This window comes from Carassius auratus, chromosome 30, assembly GCF_003368295.1.
Source record: "Carassius auratus strain Wakin chromosome 30, ASM336829v1, whole genome shotgun sequence".
NCBI classification, from domain to species: domain Eukaryota; kingdom Metazoa; phylum Chordata; class Actinopteri; order Cypriniformes; family Cyprinidae; genus Carassius; species Carassius auratus.
The window spans coordinates 20,784,793-20,807,050 of NC_039272.1; the positions used below are offsets into that span (position 1 = coordinate 20,784,793).

The 22,258-nt window shown below is 38.4% G+C and overlaps 1 protein-coding gene across 6 annotated transcripts in view; it reads left to right on the plus strand.

Annotated features, from left to right (window-relative positions):
* Positions 1–875: 875 nt before the first annotated feature.
* Positions 876–22,258, plus strand: part of LOC113049604 (ephrin type-B receptor 3-like) — a 48,322-nt gene continuing 26,939 nt past the window's right edge. For 3 of the 6 annotated variants that reach the window (XM_026212092.1, XM_026212088.1, XM_026212093.1), the window contains exon 1: positions 876–1,438. In XM_026212092.1, the coding sequence (XP_026067877.1) occupies positions 1,375–1,438 (64 nt within the window). In that variant the 5' untranslated portion in view covers positions 876–1,374. The remainder of the gene's footprint in view (positions 1,439–22,258) is intronic. The other 3 variants (XM_026212087.1, XM_026212090.1, XM_026212091.1) reach the window with 1 other exon arrangement.

Below are 22,258 nucleotides of genomic sequence, written 5' to 3' on the forward strand. Positions count from 1 at the left end.
TAATTTAATATATTACTACTGCAATTTACACTTTAAAAATGTTACAAAGCACAGTAAGGGAGAAGATAATGCTTTAAAGAAAGAAACCATTTAGTTTGGACTAAGTTTCCATATTTAAGGGAGGCCTCGAAATTGTCTACTACTTTTAACAGAAGTTTGAAAAGGCAGAAAGAAAAGTGATTTCTTTGTGTAAAATAGAGCAGAAGCAAGATGAAAAGAAGTCTGATAAGTAGGCCTATTAGGCTGTTTCGTGTAGAATAGATTTTACCAGTATGTTTAATGTCATGACATAAATCATAATACGAAAAAAAAAAAAAAAAAAAATCAGACAGGTCAACGTGGCAGTGCTTATCTGAAGCGTTTCGCCAGCCCAATTCAGTTCTGTCAATTCACTCCTGCTTTCGTCCCTAAAAACAGCGTCCGCAATTTAAGAACTGTAGGCTGCTATTAAATAGTAATAAAATATTATATGTTTTATTTGCTGTAGTAGTTATCCATGTAAGTATTAAGCATTACAACTGAGCAAGTTTTATTTACTCTTCTTAGCAATTAGCCTATTTTGTAGAATATCTCGCTATATGAGGTTTTGTTTTATATAAAATTAGTAATTAATTAATAAATAATATAATATATGTTAAATAATATATGTGTACACACTGTAACATAAATGTTTCCAAAACAACGTATACACTAGATTCGTTGGTTTCCACGAGAATCTGAAGACATGCGAACTGTTAGACCCGCGGAGCGGCGCTCTCACCCTGCCAACAGCGCCAGATCATCCAGGGGGCGGAGCCAGCAGAATGACTGACAGCTGATTCTGAGCATAAACTCCTCCCCCCACCGCCTTTTCTCTCTCGTTCTCTTTGACTCTTTCCTTGATTTCAGAGCAGCCGATCTTCATTCCGCTGCACATGGAAAGGCAGAGGAGCAGGAACGGTCAGCGCTCAGAAGGTGACACGCGCTCAGGGATTTTACGCGTAAAATAAGGTGATATTTTTATTTTTTTCACGGGACGCGATTTATTATTGGACTACAGCAGAATGTTATTTGAGGAGGAATGGACATTTAAACATTTGTATAGGGATTTCACTGTGCATCATCTATAAACGGACACACAGTCTCTCCACTGATGAAAAATAAGCTGGAAGGGGCATTTATCCGGTGGATGAGTTTTAAAGCTCTTTCTGCGCTCCTTTAACACAAATTGCACATTGGATTACATAAACACTGCTGATATCGCAGTTTATGGAAACAGAGCTCAGGAGAAGACAGCTGAATTTGGAGAAAAGGGTCTCTGGAGCTGGAGCGAGGGTCTGAAGGATTTACAATCTCCCCCTGGATTTCCACTTTCATGTCCGAAGTCTTTGGTTTATGACAATGGATTATTTGCTGTTTTTATGCGGCTTTTTGCTGCCCCTGTCCTCGGCTGTTGAAGGTAAAAATGACTATTTTTATTTATTTATTTATTTTCTCATATTGCTTATCAACTCGCGCGCGAGTCTGGGAGGCGAGTCGCGGGTCGATACTATTGATGCGCGTCTAGAAGAGTTGCGCTTCGGACACCGTTCATAATAACAGGGGTTTAAGGTTTTAGTGTTATTCTAGCATTTTAATTAAACGCGGAAACACGCGCCAGGTCCGATACTTCTTCAAAAAAAAAAAAAAAAAAAAAAGGTCGGAATTGATCTGGTCATTGAATGACACTAATACACATGCACTTCCACTGCAGAACTTCTCCCTCCTAACTGCTGTTTATTTTCTTTCACCAAGACAATCGTTTGTGTCTCTCGTAAAGGAAATGTCTCCACAGGGAGTCCCACTCCAACAGTCTCTCTGTCAGTCAAGACGCAAATCCAGGCTCCTTCAAAAGAAACATGGTTTCAACATTTTTATTTTTTATTTTATTTTTTTATTTTACTTTTTTTTCTGATCCAATATAACGTTTGGGCAGCCCAAAAATTGACCAAAATTGACATTTTATTAGGTTGCTTTCATGTTGTGAGTCAATTATGACCCTTACTGTGTAGCCTACGTGTTCTTTTTTAAATCACAAGTATGATTAATTATTTCATAATGACCCAGATCGGTAGTTTAGTTGGCTTTTGATTCAATTAATTCTTCAAAGTCTGGACCTCCATTTGACTGGAGGACCTTCTGACACCAATACAGATGAAAACGAGTGGGCTCTTAATAGGTTTTCACGGAGAACAACAACCTCGGTTTATTTATTTCTTTATTGGTATTTTTAACCATACATTTGGCGACAAGCATGAAATCGACAACACTTTATTATTATTATACCGTCTATTGTGAGTCTAGTGAAATGCTTTAAAAATGCACTTATTTAATAAAACTCGTATTTATATAGCCACGTTATTTTTATTATTATTATTTTAAGATAAAAAGTTTGTCTTGCATTTTACCGCTCAATGTTGGATTATTTCTACCTACACCCTTTATTGTACCAAATTAGAGGATGCATTGCCTTATTTTATGAATGTTTTAATGAGTGAAGTGGATGGATCATTGTTTGTTCATACGGTTTAGTTACATTTATTTATTTAGGCTATCACTTTTTTCCCACTGCAAAACATTGGTGTGTATTTCTATATAACTTCTATATCAACGTTTTAAAAGTTGTTTAAATAAACTGCGCTCAGTGATTTATAGTCTTGTCCGATAACTTATCAGAGAGAGAGAGAGAGAGAAGTGAATGTTTATATGAAAGGCACACACGGGCCTCGATTACTAGCCTATATTGTCTGATAGATAGTTCAATTTGTTTATCTCGAAAATTAAGCAGATTGTTAATAGTAGCATAATAAGGTATCACAATTAAAATTGTTAATGAAAATTATAATTGAACATTGCAAGCGTTATATGCTACGTGATAACAACGAATATCAGCGAGTGATTTAGTCTTTATTTATTTATTATTTATTTTTAGAGCTAAGAGCACAACCCATCTATGTCCGTTTATACTTTACTATTTTCTTAAGAGCATTCGGATTTAATTTCTACCAAGTGTTTTCGCTGACAACATTCATGTCATATTCTTGGTCCCTGGAGATTTCCCCCTATGAGAGCCCACTGAAGAAGAAGAAAAAAGAGGATCAAAGCTGTCCAACATGCATTCAAATGTGATTTGCAATGCATTTCTGATTTCTGCTGTAGCCTGTCCATCATATTAGTCAGTCTCTGTTTGAATCTGAACTCAATCGTTTTTAGTAGGGTCTCTCTCTCTCTCTTCTTGACCAATTAGCCAAAGGCCTGGTTTTAATTCCTTTACCCTACTGCACTTATTATTTAGCATATGCGTACGTGTTATAAACATATTTTATCCTGTAAACTTATTCTGATGTAAGTGCAGTAATTGAAGGCATATCTAAAACTGGCCTCCGCTGTATTACACGAGAACAGTGTAGGAATATAGACCATTTGACGTCATGAATCAACGTGCTAAAATACTGACATTACTCTTGTTTATCTTTTCCTCGCGTACACTGTATTTACAGTAGCCTGCGCCTGTAGGAACAGTTTCTGCCTTTTCGGTGCGTCTCTGCCCTCTTCATGTCCCATTGAAGTGGTTATTCAAAAGTAAACGAAGTGAACGCAGACATAGCTTTTACTGAGGAAATAACAGACTCATTTTGGGGGGCAAACAGCATTAAAATGAGAAACAAGAGAATAATTACAGGGCGCGTTCACTGCAGAAGAGCCGAAGAAAGGCCTGAACGCGCAGCGCAAGCAAGACATCTATTTGTATTTTTAGAAAAAGGTTTAATTCACTGTCACACGTGAGGTTTTGGGAAGCTGACCTGTTATAAGCCAGGGTGTGTCGATTTTATTTCAATTATTTTGCCATTTTGCACTGACTGAGACGCTAAATGCAATGTTTGCAGTTTTAAGAGCCATTTATCAACGCGCAGGACAGGCCCGTTTAACATGGAGCTGGATGAAAAACGTTATAGAAATAGTAACTCATCTCATGAACTGTAGCCTAATTCACATGAAAAATCGATAAACATTTTTATATGCTACAATTTTGTTTTTTATTAAAAAACTTTTTGACAGGTAATGCGTCAACGACAATTTATAGGACACATCGGTATTATTATATTATTATTATCCCCCCCCCCCCCCCCCGCTGCTGTTAGTTTAACAGGTTGTAAATATGCTAGAAAGTAATAATAATAATAATAAAAACAATAATAATAATAATAATAATAATAATTATTATTATTATTAGTTATAAAAACACCAACAACAACAACAATAATAATAATAATAATAATAATAATAATTTATTATAAGTATTATTATGACAGCTGTTGAGCGCAACACTCGATGCGATCGATCTTTACAATCTACGGTCAAAAGGTTTAAAAAGAGGTCAAAACATTGATCTCTTCTTCACACCATTCACACACCCCTTTGAGTGGCTCTTTTCTCAGCTTATTCCATTACATAAAAGCCGTTTTCAACTAAGCATGAGCACAGTTCAGTCCAGTAAACTATCAAAGTAGGCTAATACACATCGTTGCTAAACTGTGTTCAGCGCTAACTGAATAAATAAATAGGCCTATCTATAAATTGATCAAAAACATGAAAAAAAAAAAAAAAAAAAAAAAAATATATATATATATATATATATATATATATATATATATATATATATATATATATATATATATATATATATATATATACTTTTTTTTTTTTTTTTTTAATCTAGTCTGTCTGCGGCATCCATAAATGTAACCAAATAGTCAAAATTGGAGGGGCCCAAATGTAAAAGTTTAAGAAAACCCCACTCTGATTATTGGGTGGGTCGCGTTTCGTGTGTTTCTGATGGTGGGCCTGCATTTGATGCATGTGCCACAGCTCTTGGGTGCTTCAGCTTGGTGTGCGGCCTTCAATTAAGTTCTTTGGTGTGGTATATTTACTTGCTTATTCATTCATTTTCATAGATATTCTATTTATAAAAGAATTGATTGTTATTGTATAAGTCTTGAGTGAGAGCCATTGAAAGGTCACATGTTAAACAGAGGATGGGTGAACAGATGTCCGCTGGCTTCGTTTCAGACTCTCGTAAGGATCTCAAAGAAGTTTCAGACTTTGAAAATGCTATGAAAACCAGGCAGAATCAGGAGTGACTTACTGTAGTGGTCAGCATAAGCTCATATCCCTAGCCTATGAACGTGAGCACTGATAACCTTTTGATTTCAGGAATGCTTTGGCTGTAAAAACTGATGGCAGTATAAGCCCAGCATTGAACAGTAACTTGCACTGAAAGCCAATATTAAACCAAGTGCTCTGTTAATTGATGAAGAAGTGGACGGGACGCTGACTGGAATGTAGAATTCACTCTTTTTGGAGTGTCCACTCAAAAGGCCCATCCTGGCAGCTGACGCAAAGGCCTTTACAGAAAAATAGGTCTTTGACACTCACGACAGTGTGAGGAGAGAATGTGTCTGGGCCCGAACACTGCCAAAATCCCTCCGGTGCTGTCTGCAGCTACTGAAGCGGAATGAGAGAGAGGAATCGAGAGCAAAAGAGAGGCAGAAAGAAAGAGGGATTGAGAGAAAAAGAAACATCGGAGCTTGGTTTCTGTCTTCGGTTGGTCATGAGCGAGATGGGTGGTGCTGGCAGGGAATATAGCTGCTACCAAAACGCCCATTGCAAAAAGGGGGGCGGCAGCGCAGAATACCCAAACAAAGTCACACGATTACAGGCACAATACATTTTTCTTTCCATTCGAATGGTTCTCCCTCTTAGAATCAGCCCCAGGGAAGTTTTTGGACTTTTTGCGTACATTGGTTCAGTGAATTTACAGTCAGAGCCAATCTGATTAGAAAAAAAAACACAGCGGATAATTTTTTTCTTTTCAGAAACTACTTTTATTAATGCTTTAGACATTTGTCATATTCGTGCACCATCTATGAATGTTATAAGATATGTTTTATGCCCACTCAAAAACCGTGCGTGTACAAAATCTTAAATTAGCAACATTTTGTGACATGGTGGCTATTTAAACTCGAACAATTTGCTTCAACTTCAAGCTACCAGACAAAAGCAAAGGCAACTCCATCTCTCTGTATGCATGCAGTGCACAAGGTGTCACAAATGAAGCAGTGCACAGAAATAGTAAATGTATTTAGACACATTTTCACAAGAATGCCATAGTGGTTACTCTATAGGGAAGCCGGTCGGCCAGTAGGAGTTTGGAAAAGCTTCCAGTGTTTTGATCGTTTGCTGAACAATGTTTATGAGCTTCAAACCAGTCCGGCCTGCTCCAGTGATAAAGCAGAAGAGCTCTTTGATAATAATTCCTCGAAAAGAGAGAACGCTAGTTCAGTTGGGGGATGTGTGATGCTGGAAGCCCTACAGGAAATGGCTAATGCTAACGCTAGGTGCAAATGTCTGCTTTGATTAGCAATACGGGCATGGTGTAACAGGGTGGGGGGCGTTAGGGCTAATGATGGCTTCTAAACTCCACGCTACCAATCAGCCCAGGCCTCTAGATGGTTAAAACAAGCTCCTAATCTCCACATCAAACACAGAGAGTCCCAGGCAGGGGCCCAGAAGCACGCAGGCCCTTTACCCTCTCTGTTAAATCTAGACTCAAATTTGCACTTTTGAGCTATGCTGTTCAATTACACATCTGTAGACTTTCGTCTTAGCCATTCATTTTGTTAATGCATATATCTACAGAAATGAGTTCTGACTGGTTTAATTTCTGCATTTGGGAATATATGAGGAAGATGAAAATGCTAGAAATGTTATAAATGTTATGAATAATATGTGAAAAAAATACAGTATTTACTACAAATAATCTTACTGTAAAATCATTGTGTATTATTGAAATATTGCAAAAAGCTCAGAATCTTTGTCAGTCTTTAACTTTGTCGTTATTTTGTCACAGTTTTACTGCTATAACAGCTGTAACTATTTTGTTACACTTGCTTTTAACGGTGTCCTTGTTAGAGTGTGATTATACATTTAAGTACTGAGTAATATTAATTAACTATATGCATTTACTATCTGAGGTTTTGGGTTAGGATGAGATTTTGGTTTAGTGTTAGTTGCACGTAATTAATGCAGAATTTATTGTTATTATTATAGTGAGTGCATGTAATGTGTAACAAGGAGATCCAACTATTTTTTTTTTTTACCATGGTACGCTTGTGCAAAGTTAAATAGTTTTAACCGAAAACACAAAATGAACTGGTGTTAGACAGGAATTCATTTACTGCTTATGATATTCGTCTCCTCTCCATTTGGTGTTTGAGGTGAGAGCAATGGCACTTGGGCAAGGTGCAAATGCAGGTATTTGTTATGTCGTAAAAAAATTCCTGAAGGCATTGCAAGTCTGTCTGTTCTGTCTGTTTTAACTGTACTTCGAGTGTTTTGAAATTTAGCTTGCTGGAAGTGGATCAGACGATTCATGTAAATGCAAAGCAAGTGCCACATATATGCATGTGCCACACTTTTATTTGGTGAATTCCTTTAAGGCTTTGATTGCAATCTCACTGATAACTTTTTTTTTTAATTACCATGCATGTTTGAGTACAAAATTCTAAGATATTGTACAGTGCTGTATGCATTTTAATAGAGACCTTGCTTCTTTAAGTATAAGCATCATTTCTTATTTCCCATCATCCCCCGTACCCTTCTCCAACTTTCTGTTGCTACATCCAGTTTCGACAGGGTCACCATTTTTTAACCCAATCGGGGATTCTGAATGCATCTCTGTCACTGATTCATTTATGACTTGTTGTCAGGCTTGATCGATCAGACTTTAGAAATGTGCCAAGCCTTCTAGAGCCTCTCATTACCAGCTTTTTAAGACTTACAGAAGAATGACAGGGTAGAAGATACAATGAGTTAGAAGATAGTATCTGTCCGGCGATCTTCCCATCCACTTCCTGTGAAGATGGCAAAGGCTAGAACCGGAATGAAGGGTGCCAGTCACATCTCGAGATGAAATGACATGTTTCTGTAATAACCTCCAAATGGACGTTTTCCAGCCATGCCCCAAGTCTAGAGAACATTAGAGGCATTAGATATAAGACAGGCAATCGTGCTCCTGGTCTACCTTTCTGCAGAACTTAGATTGAAACCTTAACTACACACCTGAACTAGATAATCAAAATTTGGGGGTTATTGCAAAAATACATGTTTGTTACATCACTAAACTCAGCTGGAAAGTCGATCACAAGGAGGAGGACTGAAAACCCCTTGATATCAGGTATGCCGTGCACCCCCAAGTCACTTGCGAGCCGTAATGAGTGGTTTATCTGTTATTAAAGTGCCCTCAACCTGAACAGGATAGATGAGGACATAGGTGAACAAAGGGACAGAGAAAGACTGATAGAATTGTCCGGTTTCCAAAAGGCACTTGGTACAGTATTGGTCGAGCAGTTCATCTGAAAAGGTGCTGAGAGGAGAGACAATGGAAATACACTGGAGCTGGTCGGATGGGGTTATGAATGCAGTGGGAATTGAGGCAGAGATCAGGACAGCGAGAGCAGAGAGTTTTCATCTTCTGGCTTGGACAGCTGCCATGGATCTATCTCTGCATCTTAAATTTGACTTGCTCGGCCTAGATTTGCCTGAGAGGAGATCATTGTTTCTGCCTTTTCTCTCTGTCCGTATTTCTACCTATCACTCTCTTATTCTGAGCTAGTCTGAGAAACTCTTGATGGGCAAAGGAAAAGGAAGGGTTTTTAATGAATCTGAAAAGCCGGCGAGCATCAATCATAGACAGCCTTGAGCATGCACACGAGATCAGGTCCACCTGACAGCAGGAAAGTAAAAAATAAAATAAAAAAAGGTTATAGTCTGCATAAAGAATAAATGAACTCCCTTAGCAGGCAGAAAAAAAAGGGTTTCCAGTGTAGCAGACAGATGTTACCTCTTATGTCGCAACAGTTGGTGGCTTGAAACTGTCACTCGTTTCATTGGTATACTCATTTGTAAAGCTCCAACACCATCTAGATGCGTGTTGATCGTAAAAGGGATGACAACCTGGTGAAAACCCAGAGAACAAGTGTGGGAAGTTCATAGGCCTCTCCCTCCAACAGGTGGGCTTTATCCAGACAGAGAGGCTAAAGACAATGCACCTCTTTCTCTACTCTGTTTACCATCCCTTGTTCCACATCCCTGCCGCTTTTTTTGCTACACTTTCCCACTATCTTTTTACAGCCCTCCCTCTTCCCTGCTCCCCATGGGCACCTTATGTGGCCATTTCTTATCAGAGAGATAATTCTAATTGTGGCATTATTTTCCCTATCTGTTATCTCACCCTTTCAGTGATATCAGAATCCCAGAACAGGTCCAGAAGCTTGGGGACAGGGCCTATTTACCCACCTTTGTTGTAACCAGTCATTGATAAGATTTGTGACTATGTGTGTGTGTTCTTACAACTCTAAGTCTGTCACAATATCTTATGGGAGCTAAGTGCTATCTCTATAAGCAATGTAAGTCAAGTTCTTGCGGGATAGATTTGACAAGTTTAGTCTCTTGATACCTCTTAGCCCATGGCTTTTAAGACAATCTGAGTGAAGGTTCCCCCTCTTGACATCTTATTTGAAATAATGAAGGTGCAAGAGCACAAATCAGCCCCAAACCATCCCATACATGGTTTTGGAGCAGAGTCAAGCAGAGGTCTCTAACTAAGAACAGGAGCAGAATCAGCATGGTGACGTGAAGCAAAGTCTCATGGGGTGTGAAAGCAAGCATATTGACGTGAAATGGAGCTGGCACTAGAAACAAATTAAAATATCCCATGACCAGATGGGGATGGTGAACTGAGGGGCCATATTTGTATCATGGGTGTGAGATGCACCACGGTGAAATAGCTTCGTTGCCACTTTTGCCCTGCTGTGTCCTCTGGGAAATGACCTAAAAGGATGGAGATGATTAGCGATTCAATTTAGCCAGCCGTCGGTCAATATGGCAGGCCAAGAGGAGATGGTTGTTGATGCTATGTGGCGATCGAAATGTGAAGGGACTAGATTCCTCTTCCTTCGCTAATTAAGCAAGCTGTTTGTCAATGTTTTTACTTATTCATAAATTTTTCCTTCAATTTGGGACAGCTTGGTCTGAAGGAGCTAGCTACGTAGCAAAGCACTTAAGACTAATCTATAGAGTTCAACAGTGGGTGCAGCCGTGTGCTTGGTTAATTAATCAAGACACTGCAGTAGTGTCATAAAGACAAAGCCACTTACGACTAAAGCACATCAAGGGGGTAACATCTAGAGATTATTCTTTAAATTTAAGCGTTTCTGCCACTTTTATTGATTCAGTATAGATAGAACAGGAAATTAACCATGATTTAATGTGTTGTACTTTGTTCGCTAACTGTCACCTCACCGCAACAACTAGAAACATCCAATCATCCATCCATCCATCCATTTTCCCAACCACTTGTACAGTGAAGGGAGTGGGGACGCTGGAGCCTATCCCAGTGTCTCGGGCCAAAGGCTGGACACCACCCTGGACAGATGGTCAGTCACAGAGCTAGCAACTTTGTTTGTTTAAATGTTTGAATGTTCCGGAATGCAGACATGGTTAGAAAATACATATCCTTCCAAAGTAGATTTCTGGAAACCAAATCTCATGCGCACAAAACTCCAGCCATCAGAAGACTCCATACATGTCTATTATCAAAGGATGTGTAATATGTTTATTTTATCACTCTGTTCTTTGCATCATATTTTTGCATATTATACTCGCCTTTCCTCAGGTTGTCAAGTTCAGACTCAGGGAAACATGTCCATTCATGCATGACTCTTCTGAGGAAAATGTAAATACAGGGTTGTCACCAGTACATATGGTCAGTCCCCCAGTGGTGGAAATCCAGTCCAGCTGACTTGTTCCTATGAGTAATCTATGCCCGAGGTTCAGTACACACCCTGTGGTTCTTCTGATGAGCTCCCATGTCGAACAAATCCTGCTTTGAGACCACCAAGAGATATAACATACCTGAAATACAGAAGTTCACGCGTAGGTTCCAGGCAGTCAAGGTGTGGTTACCAGGTCTGTAATTAGAGTTGAGGCCACCAAGTCTTCGTGACGGCATGTCTGTTTTTGTGTGTGTACTGGATTTAATGGATCTATGTGTGTGTGTGTTCAAGTGAGTGAAAGAGAACAACAGCAGAAAATTCCCAGACTTCTCATTATCTCAATACCTGTCAATTGCATCTCTTAGCACCTGTACTTCCCAAATTGAAGGGCGTCCTGGCATAAAATTATTTTCCCAGTCGTCGTCTTTGTGCCACCTTTGCCTTCTGTGTTTCCCAGGCACTTCACATCACTCCAACACACCAGTGCCTGTACATTTGCACCACAATACAGAGTCTTATTAAAGGACTTTATTGGTTCAGTGTAGACGCTGTTAAAGCCACTGTGTTTGATTTACAAGTCAATGATTGACTCTAGATTGCTATAACCTTCCATGTCACCTGCACTACAAACGGACACCCAGCAGCAGCCGTGCATTTCCCATCTCTTGTACACCGTTCCTGTTTATTCAACTCTGTTATCTATTGTGACCATTTCCCTTAGTTCCTCCATCAACACTGCTGTCTTCACATGATTGCTGTGTTGTTAAAATGCAGTGTCTCCAGATACACCCACATTCGGATTTATATATTAGATCATTATTTAGATTATGAGCGGGAAGTGTGGATAAACTCACAGTACAAGTCATTTTATAACTCGATATGGGACATTTAACCTAAAAGTGTTTTCAATTTTACATAACCCCATAGTAAAAACATATATTGGAATACAAAAGGAGACCCGTCTCATGTCTAACTCAGACCTCCCTCCATCCCTTCTCTCCCTCCATCAGCCTTCTCAACAGGCCGTCTACTGAGACCCATAAATCAATGGAGCTCAGTAGCCTGTCGGGGATTTACCGTCTGTGGGGGGTATTGGTGGCCTAGGCTCCCCAGCCACTGGCTTTAGTTACACATCAATGAAGGGTGAATAATACATTAGTCAGCCCCTGACAGTACAGTTCTAGGTGGGCAAGCAGACTGAGACTCCCCAGGCCCTTCATCGGTGCATCTGTGCCGTAATCAGCCTCTGGAGATATACCTCTTAGCTTTGGCCTACCTCTCTTCCACCTGATTTACTTACTGTGTATGCAAATATTATGATGTTTAAACACCTGCTTTCAGGGTTAAAAGTACAGTTCTCTCTAAAATAAAAACTCTGTCATCTATTGTTCACCTTCTAGTTGATCCAGTCCAAATAGTTATTAAGTGAAGTCAATCTCTGTAGAATATGGAGTGCATGTGGCACTGTGTGTAAGGTATTTAATAAAAATAAATTGCACCACTCCTTTCATGAGGCCAGGAACTGCAAGTGACTCCCATTAAGTCTAGGTTAATGATTTGAAGCGGGCAAGAAGTATTGCAACTGACCCAGGTTGGCCAGCAAGTACTGTGGAGATGGATTGTTGTGGCATAAACGTCCCGGAACGGTAGCAATCACAGTACAGTTGCACTGTGTACTGATTTATATCCAGAGATTTCCAAGAGGCCCTTCCTTGCATGCACAATTCTAAAAACATTCACACTATTCCGTCAATGTATCAAGGCGTTTATTTAATTGTTCGGAGACATCTAAACCCCTGGCCATATGGGGCACCCTAGAATTGGATGTCAACCGTTCTATCAACCTTCTCCAGCATAATTGCCCAGAAATGAACTTCCATTACTAATACCTTCTGTCACAATCTGTGAGTCAATTTGCCGTAAGTGAAACACTTGAGTGCATGATTGTGTGATCGCCAATGACCTAGACGCCCATGTGTCCCAATCAAGCAGTTGTTTCTATTTTAATCAACAGTCTAGGGGGTGGAGTCCGTGAATTAATTGCTCACATGACCATCTTCCATACACTCGCCAGTCTGTGTCTGTGCGTTAAAAAACATTTAGAAAGGTCTAACGAGTCAAGTTATTACTGCAGCCAAGTGTGAGATTAATTAACTGAGCAGCAATTAAGAACACGGCTGAAAAGATCTAATAGATAAGCATGGAGAGAATCGCCACCAACATTTTTTATTATTTCTTTGCTTTCTTTAGCCAACAGGGAGGGTATAAGGAGTAAACAGATATAACAAGCTATAACCTTCAATTAAAAGCCAGGTGCATTGGAAAAACGTGCCTGTGGAGAAGTTGTATTATTGCGTTTCGTTTTGCACGTTTCACGGCATTTTCAAAGTGAAATGTCCAGTGAGTGGTGCTAAAACCATGTTCAGTTTTCCTTGAAAAGGTGATATCCGTTGAGTGGTGCTTAAAGGTTTATGCTCTATTGCATTTTGGATGTAATGCATCACCTACACTAAATCTAACCGATAGTGTTTACAAAAGCAATAGTGAAATAAAAACACATTTGCCGAAGCAACATAGCCATTTTAGAATGGTTTCTTTGCCATTTTAGACAAGTCTTTGAGCTCTTTTATCGTGTTTCACAGTCGTCGTACCTGAGCATTTTACTATGTCAGAAATACATACATACGTACATATTTCAGCTGGAAACTCCAGTGATTTGTATGTAAAGGTAATTTTTTTTGTAGTTAGAGGCATGCTTTTCCATGGAGCATACGTTGACTAATTGCCAAACAAGTACAATTCTTAGTATATATCACTGCACCCTACTTTTTTGTTAATGACATATTTCCAAAGTGTCAGAGTTTGGTAGAAATGTCCAGTTCCAAACTATGCTTTTTAGTCATATTCAGTATTGATATATAACATATTCAGAAACTCTGTTTGGGTGTGTATTTGTTTCTGTGGATTTATTTGTCGGCTCAACAGTCACAAAGGCCCTACCCATCCACATTCCTGTCGGTAACTGCTTAACTTTTCATTGTTGTTGCCATCCTGACCTGAACCAGATAATAAGTGGGCAGGTAAACATTAACGAATGGCTCTGGGACTAATGAGCTAACATGAGAGGAGCTAGTTGAAAAAGTCCTGCGCTGACTCAGGCTAATGTGTCACATGTAGCAAGAAATGCAAAAAAGTCCAAAGAACTTAACATAATAACTTCTATTATGCTTGGTGTAGTTGAAGCCATTAGACATGTTTTCTTTGTTCTAGCAGGTAAACCACAACACATCCTGATAATTAGCATGCGGCATGACACTGAGCTACAGGTTTGCTCCCATGTCCTCAGCGGTAGCTGCCAGTGCTAATAGGTGATGGCACTGGGAAGTTCGCAGGGATCTTGCTCTCGCAGCTTGGGGTTTATTCTCAAGAAATGCAAAGGAACCTCAACATATTTGGAACATTACAAAGTGATCAAAAGCCACTGGAACGTTGGAAATGTGGACCACATCAGTCCAGTAGCCGCTAACAAACAGCTGCCCCGTGATGTAAAGCAGAAATCTCATATTTAACAGCCATTAGAGGTTATTTGTATGTTTACATTGTAAAATTGCACTGTATGTCTGGCCAATGACTATATCAAGAGTAATTTCACCCAGACATATATATCTCATTACATCATTTGAAGCAGAATGGCACAATAAATTACAACCAAAGCCTTTATGTTTATGCATAGTACATTTATTGATGCTTCTGAGTGACTGCAATGATGAACCCAAGGTTTTTCAAATTTCTTGAAATGTTTTTAGAGGTGTTACCTGTTCACTTTCCCATTGTGTCCATGCCATTATTGATCAGAATCCTTGAAGTCAGCTTTGACATCATCCTCAGCATCCTTTCGCAAACATCTTATCTCAAGGTAAAAGTAGTTGGAAAAAAATGAGGGTTTGGGGGCATTTCAACATCCGCCACAGTCTGAAGTACCTCCTTAGTGTTATAGCATGGCGAATGCCTTCCAGTGGTCCTCAGGGATCGTGCCATTACCATATATTTAGCCTAGATGTATGTTGTCTGCCTCTGCAGTAGCATAATGAACGTGTCAAAGGGAGGCTAGTACGCAAGCTTAGGATGTTGGAGGATGGAGATGAGTCCCTGGACAGCATCTACAACAGACAGCTCCTCTGTGAAGCTGACAGGCAAGGCCAGTGGGCAGCGCAGTGCCAAAATACCTCTATAATGAACCTGGAATGGAGGTATAGGGACATGCCTGCTGCCTCGTTCTTTGGCCTGGATTACAAAACACAGGAGAAGAATATAAATACCTCCAAAACCAACATATTCAGAATTTTGTGGGAGGGCACATGGCTCCCTGGAGACCAGGGCTAGTTGTCGCACTCGTTAATCCAGTGAAAATTTCTTAGGGTTGATTTCTTTTTCCAATTTCATTTTTTACTGTTATTGTCCATTAAACAAAGATGTGTTGACTTTTCATGGCAGTACTGCCTCAATAGCACCATATGAATAATGCCAGTGCACTCAGGTTGTTTTTGATTTATGATCTCCATCAGTACTTTGTGCCAGATCTTGGGACATAGCTTGACTGATACTATGAGTAGTGGGTAATGATGCGTTCAGCTCTCTATAGAGCATGGAGTCATATTTTAGAGTCTCAAAATGATTTTCTCTTGGTATTGGCAGACTTGCATTCCTGGCAGTTTATTACAGACTGAGTTGAATTTCAACCAGAACGAGAAAATCAATCAAAACATAGTTACCGTGATTAGGGAGAGCTGTTTGACTGTTGGTTAAAATGTGCTTACACTAGTCTCAGCCAATGGCAGGATTCATCATGCTCGATGGATTGGATTGCAATTTTGTCCACTCATTAAAAAAAAAAAAAATATATATATATATATATATATATATATATATATAGAGAGAGAGAGAGAGAGAGAGAGAGAGAGAGAGTAGAATGCTTTTCTGTGTATGAAACACAATAAAACAAACTGGAGCTTCTGCGGTACTCTTTGCTTGGGTTGCATCACTATGACCTTTTGTGACCTAAACATATGTTTTATTATTTTCTCTGTGCCATTTACAAGATGCTTTAGGAGTCAAAGTGTGCCTCCCCCTCGTCTAAACCTTCTGTAAATCTGTTTACTGTCACTGGTTTGCACTGTTCAACTAGTCCGTTGAGTCATCTGTATTTATTCTAGCTGGCCCTGCTCCCCGCTGACAGTAATGGAGACCTGGAGAGCATGATAGACTGGGAGAAAAAGAGAGAAGGGGTTTCAGAGATATGGGGGGATCAGAGAGAATGAAGTGGATGGAAAGGATGGCTGTGATCAGCGTCGGCCTGTCAAAACACTTCCTGTTGACAGATACACCCTCAGACACTCGTGAAAATAAGACAGAGGTAGAAAAGGTGTGAATTAAACATTTAAAAAGACAGAAAGAAAGAGCGGCTGAGACCCCTGAAAAGATGGCTACTTTGAAAAGCGTTAGAATGTAGGATATTTTAGGTTGCTGTGACGTTTTTAGGGTTGCTACATCATTCCATCACCACATTAACATTTGTTTTTAATGTTTGTGCTGACATTCTATAACGTAGGAATTTTATATAAAAAATAATAACTAAAATATAAGGAATTTTATATATGAGAGAAAATGCTTTTGTATTCTTTCACAAATGTTTGCGTTTTCACAAACAAACTTTGCAGTCATGCGCAAATTCTTTTTCATTTACACGAGAAACATTGTCTCGCAAAATGTTTGTTTTCGCGAAGTTTGCGTTTTCGCAAAATGTTTGCGTTTTTGCAAATGAACTTTGCGAAGTCACAAAGGTTTTGCACAAAACCTGAGAAATTTATGTTCAAAATTGTTGTGTTCCCCAGAGAAACTCACAAAACGTTTGCATTCTCCCAATAAACTTGTGATTTGATTACAAATCTTTGTGATTATGCAAAGTTCCTCAGGTGAGGCAAGAGAATGCAAAAGCATTGCAATATATATATTTTTTCCCATCTCCCAACTTTTTTCCTTCACATTGTTTAGGGTTCTGTGTGTCTAAACTCTGATTTTAGAGTTTTCTTTTATAATTATGTATAAAACCCCAAACAGAAACGCTCGTTGCATAAATTGCATTATGCTAGTGTTTTAGACTAGCAATCCACATGAAACACATCATACATCATGAAAGTACAGCTGTCGTTCTCTCTGACCAGCAAACACTATCATTACTGTTGTGTAAAGATGCCTGCAGCATCCGTGCAGGTGAAGACATCATACTGAAATGTTTTTAAGAAAGAATTGGAAAACCAAAAAGAGCATAAGCTTTTAAATGAAAGTCTTGGTAGATATTGATTAGTGGGGAACACTTTTGAGTCATTTCTAACCAAATAGTCTAAACTAAAATTATGAACACAGACGAGGCCTAAGCATTCTTGTTTGCCTTGAGGCCATACAATACCTCGGCTCTACAAGAAGAAACACGAACACATTAATTGATTGTACTCCTGCAGCGATGTGAGTCTAACAGACGGCTCCCGTTTAGTGTGAAATCTGTAATTGGATCAACGTTTGGTATCAGAATACGCCAGCGTGTTAGCTTAAGTGCTCATTAATAGCTGATCGTGCTTTATCTCCATCTCAACGCATCTTGTGTCCTGTCTAGCCACAACAGAGTAACTGATGTACAGTATTGAAACTCTTTCGCTAAGTGTTTCAGGGGACGCATGCCGAATTCATGGCGATTGACCACAATGTGCATAGGTGGCCAGAATGCAATAGTCATTTTATATCATGGATCCCTTCTACCATTTCCTTAAAAGGGACTTTTTTTTAACCTTATCTACCCATGAAAGTTAATAGTAGTGCCTTTTAAGGCACTAATATGCATCTTCCAGTTGTAAACGAGGTCCAAAAATATATATTAAATTTTGTACCTTTTTCTCTGAGTATATAGTGATTTTTCACTAGATATTTTGATTACAATGTTTTATAAGGTGTATAACCATGTAATAATATGTTTATTACTGTATTATAACGTTGTAATACATACACACATTTAGAGAAAAAATTGCAAAAATGATACCTTCTGGGGAAGAAGAGTTTATTCCTTGGCCCAGTTCCCTAAAAGGGACATTTTGCACCTTATTTACCCCTATTTTAGTTGTACATTTTAAGGTACTAATAAGCATGTTATAGGGATAAATAATGTACAAAAGTGTACCTTTTAAAAAGGTACTACCCCAGCTATAGCTTTTGTACCTCTTGTTTTCTGGGTGTACAGTGGTTTCTCGCTAGAAATTCTAATGCCTAATGCTGTATGTTTTGTAAAACATGTTATAATGTCTTTATTACACTATTATTATATTGTAACATACACATCCGAAAAATGTTTACCTTTTGGGATATAACAGCTTATCCCTTATCCTATTCCCTTTAAAAAGACATGTTATACATTATCTACCCCTAAAACACTCATAGTGCACCTTGTTACGACTCTAAGGTACTAATATGCATATTTTATGGGTAGAATACCAGTCAGTCCCATATGAAAATGAGTATGAAAATGCGTTACAAGTCTCGAGTTATTCAAATGGAGAAAGGGACACTGGGAAGATCTCAATGCATTAAACAAGTGACATGATCACCCAATTTCTTTAGGAGCTCTGGACATGCTAGTAACTGGGACGCACATTTAGACACTGGGAATGCAGAATTTTGAGCACACCTGGTTAGCAGACAGTCGCCCCAGGGGCTGCCTGTTCATCAGATTGACTGTTCTCTGTAATTAAAGGCCTTGGAAAAAGGAAGAAAAGAGAACTCATTTGGGTAAGGAGAGGTGCAATGCCCGTGACTGTGACTGAAACTGGATCTGGAAGGCACTACGGGGTTCATGCAAAAACGATCAAGACTTGAATTTTCATCTCAGTAGTGGCTCATATTTTGCTCGCCGTATGAACCTGATGTGTTCCTCATTGTGCTGTCTGTGAGCGTGAACAGCATGACTGGCTCTGCTTGATCAAAGCAAATGAACTCATTTTTCACAACCCCATTCTCTTAATGATGTCAACTTCAAAATCAGACCCCCTAAGACCTCGCACTAATCCCAACATCTTCCAATGTCAGCTGAAGAACTAATTAACACGAAAACAAAAATGCAGCAGGCACACTTATGCTTTTTGTCACCTTCCTGTCAAATGCCGTCATCGTAACTGGTGTCTTTGAGATTTGGGCATTGACCAAATGCAATTCAACAAAAAGAACAAATCACTCAGGTTAGTTATTTAGTTAAAGGTAGAACTTAAGTGCATCTTTATATGAAATTGTATAAGTTTCTGCTGTCTTTGAAATATGGTTAACGTTTACAATTGAATATACTGACAAGCATTTATGGTAAACTAAAATATACCAAACGTAATTCCTATTGAAAATAGTATATGTCATGTATTTGAATATAGTTCTATTTACACATTTGTTATCATGTAATGCACTTAAATGAAGTACATTTAACTTTATTCACTTTAAATGCAATACTGAGTACCACAAACTTAATATTATGCTATTCAACATCAAAATAAGTTTACTACTTTAAAGCACTACAGAATATTATTAAAACAATGAGTTAAAAAATTTACTTAACGTAAAACAATTAATTTTAAGTGTACCGAAGCGTAAGTACTTTATTTAAGAGCACTTAATAGACATTTTATTTAATATTTAATACTTTATTATTTACACGTTTTTTTGTTTGCTTGTTAGTTTTTTGTGGGAAAGTATACTTTTAAGATTTTAAGTACAATTAAAATGCACTTTTTTTTCACAAGTGGTAGATTTTCCTTGAGCACATACTGATAAAATTCATAGCTTGAACTGCATATGTAGCTAGCACAAATTTGTTTTGCATGACATAACAATAGTCAAGTGTCAGAAGGCTGAGTTTTCCTAAAGTTTCGAATTCAGTTACAAATTCAGCAAAGACTTTTCAGGCAATTTTACTGGTTAAAAATCATGGTAAATCCATCATGAAATGAACATTACATCTGGAGCACTGACAGTGAGCCTTGTTAGTACGTAAATGGCTTGGAGAGTGACAATCATTGTGCCGTGACTGATGGCAAGCGAACGGATGGGGATGAGGAGACTCCTTTCATGATTTTCCCATGGAGGATTTAGGGTGTTGGTGATCCAGCCACCAACATCAAGAAGCGTCGACCAATTAGAGGTTGCACCCCAGCTCACCAAAAGCAGCCTTCTCCTCTAATCACCACACTCCAGTGTGGCACAAAAGCCCGGGCTGCTCACCACATTTCAATTTAAATAGGATCCCCCCTTTCCCCCTCCATCCTCTTTCAACGACTTTCCCTCTCTCTCCCATACTCTCTCCCCCACTTTCTGCTGCTTCACCTAACCCCCCCGAAGAGCTAATAAAAGCAGCTACAAAAGCCCACACAAAGCAGTCAGTCTAATAGCTTTAATAAGTTTAATGCAGTGTTGTCCTCTCTCTGTGGACACATCTCGATGTTGGGTGGCAAAACAGAGCTCAAGAGTTTGGAGACAGAGAGTAACATTCTTTATGTAGTTTTTATTTATTTATTTTCTTCGCCGGGCCTGCAGTTTCGGTACGTTTTCACAACGGCATAGCTGGAGACAAAACTGGCATAGATGCAAGATGGAATAGACAGATCTGGGAATTCCAGATAACAATGAATTATTCCTGAAAGTTGAATGCAATGAATATGATGTTTGATTTAATAACTAGAATACAATTACTCAAGTACACTTTTTTTAAAAAGTGTGAAATTTTACAATGAAATAGATTTTATTTAAGGATGCGCCAATCTGATTCTCATATCGGGTATCGGATCCGATACTTCCATTGTTTGCCGGATTGGGTATCGGTTAGAAATCCGATATTGTGAATATATTCTGTGTTACAGTTCAGCTGCACAAAAGTCATAAAAACACTATAGATCACAAAAGTTGTATGCATTATATTGTGCAGATGAATTTAGGTACTTAAAGTTCACCTAAACTCTTTTCTCCGCTGTTGCTGTCAGTCAGCATTCCCTGGTCGCATCCGGATGTGACGGTCAGCTCGGTACAAATGTCTCCAAGATCATCCAGTGATCCCACTATTTTACTATTTTTGTAGATAAATATCTATGATTTTGTATAAAATGACTTTATCTTGCTGGAGTTTATTGTTGTTTCTAAATCGTGACAATTCCTACCGGGTGTCTGTTAAAACAAAACATGGGAGTTAGAAAAGACTATAAAATGCTCTTCATACACACAGTAACTGAAATTGAAAACTGTTAAAAGAAAAGGCTCAATAAACTGCTACACAGATATCATACACTATGCATCAATATCTTTCCCTTTGAGCTTTTTAAAGTGCTGCATGTTGTGATTCAAGTGCATCATTCGACGCACCAGATATGTATACTGGAAGTGCTTTGTATTGCAATGTTTTTGTTTTGTTCTATCATATGTTGTGGACACATACATTATAAAAAACAAAAAAACAAAAACACTATATATTTAAAAGAAATATCTTTAAATTGTATAGTATATATTTATACATTAATATATCGTTTTTCGTGAATGGATTTTATAACAATACAAATAGAATTTTATGGAAAAAAATGATTATTGAAAATTATGAAAATTATGAAGAAAAAAAATTACATTAATGTATTTTTTTTATTTATTTATTTTTCTATTTGAATTAAGTAGATTGTGATTGAAAGAGTGATTATAAGTTCCACTACCGGATATACAGAAATTCTACACTTATTTAAAAGAAAGGAAAATATGTATAATTATAAACAGAGAAACACTGTCTCAACTAATAGCATAGGTGTGGGGCGGGGTCTTTAGTTCGACTGACCAATGAGGCAGGTGAGGAGTCATCAGAAAACTGGTTTAACAACATTTTTTATTTATGCCGCTCCATTTGATGGCAGTAATGAAGCAGAAAGTACACATTGGTCCTTTAATTTTCATGAAATGTGAAATTATATGTAAAATCTGTTCTTTTTAGTCCTTAATCTGTACTCTCCTGGTCTAGTCTTTGCTGTTTCACAGGGATTTATTTATTTATTTATAAATTTTTTGTACTTTCCACATATTCTAACATCCAAACGACATAAAAAAATAAAGGAATGGGTAAAGCTGAAAGCAGAAATCCTGCAGTAATCTCTCACCTGTCTGCCCACACACTACTGACTCAGTTTCTAAATCCACCGAACGTTCTTTGTATCAATAGAGCTGGTTTTGTTCACATACCCCTCTTTAAACCATTGCCTTCTGGAACAAAGAAATATTTTAAGGCACTCGTAAACCAGCAGAATGTGTGTGTGTGTGTGTGTGTGTTGACTCAAGTGTTTCTCTGTCTTCCT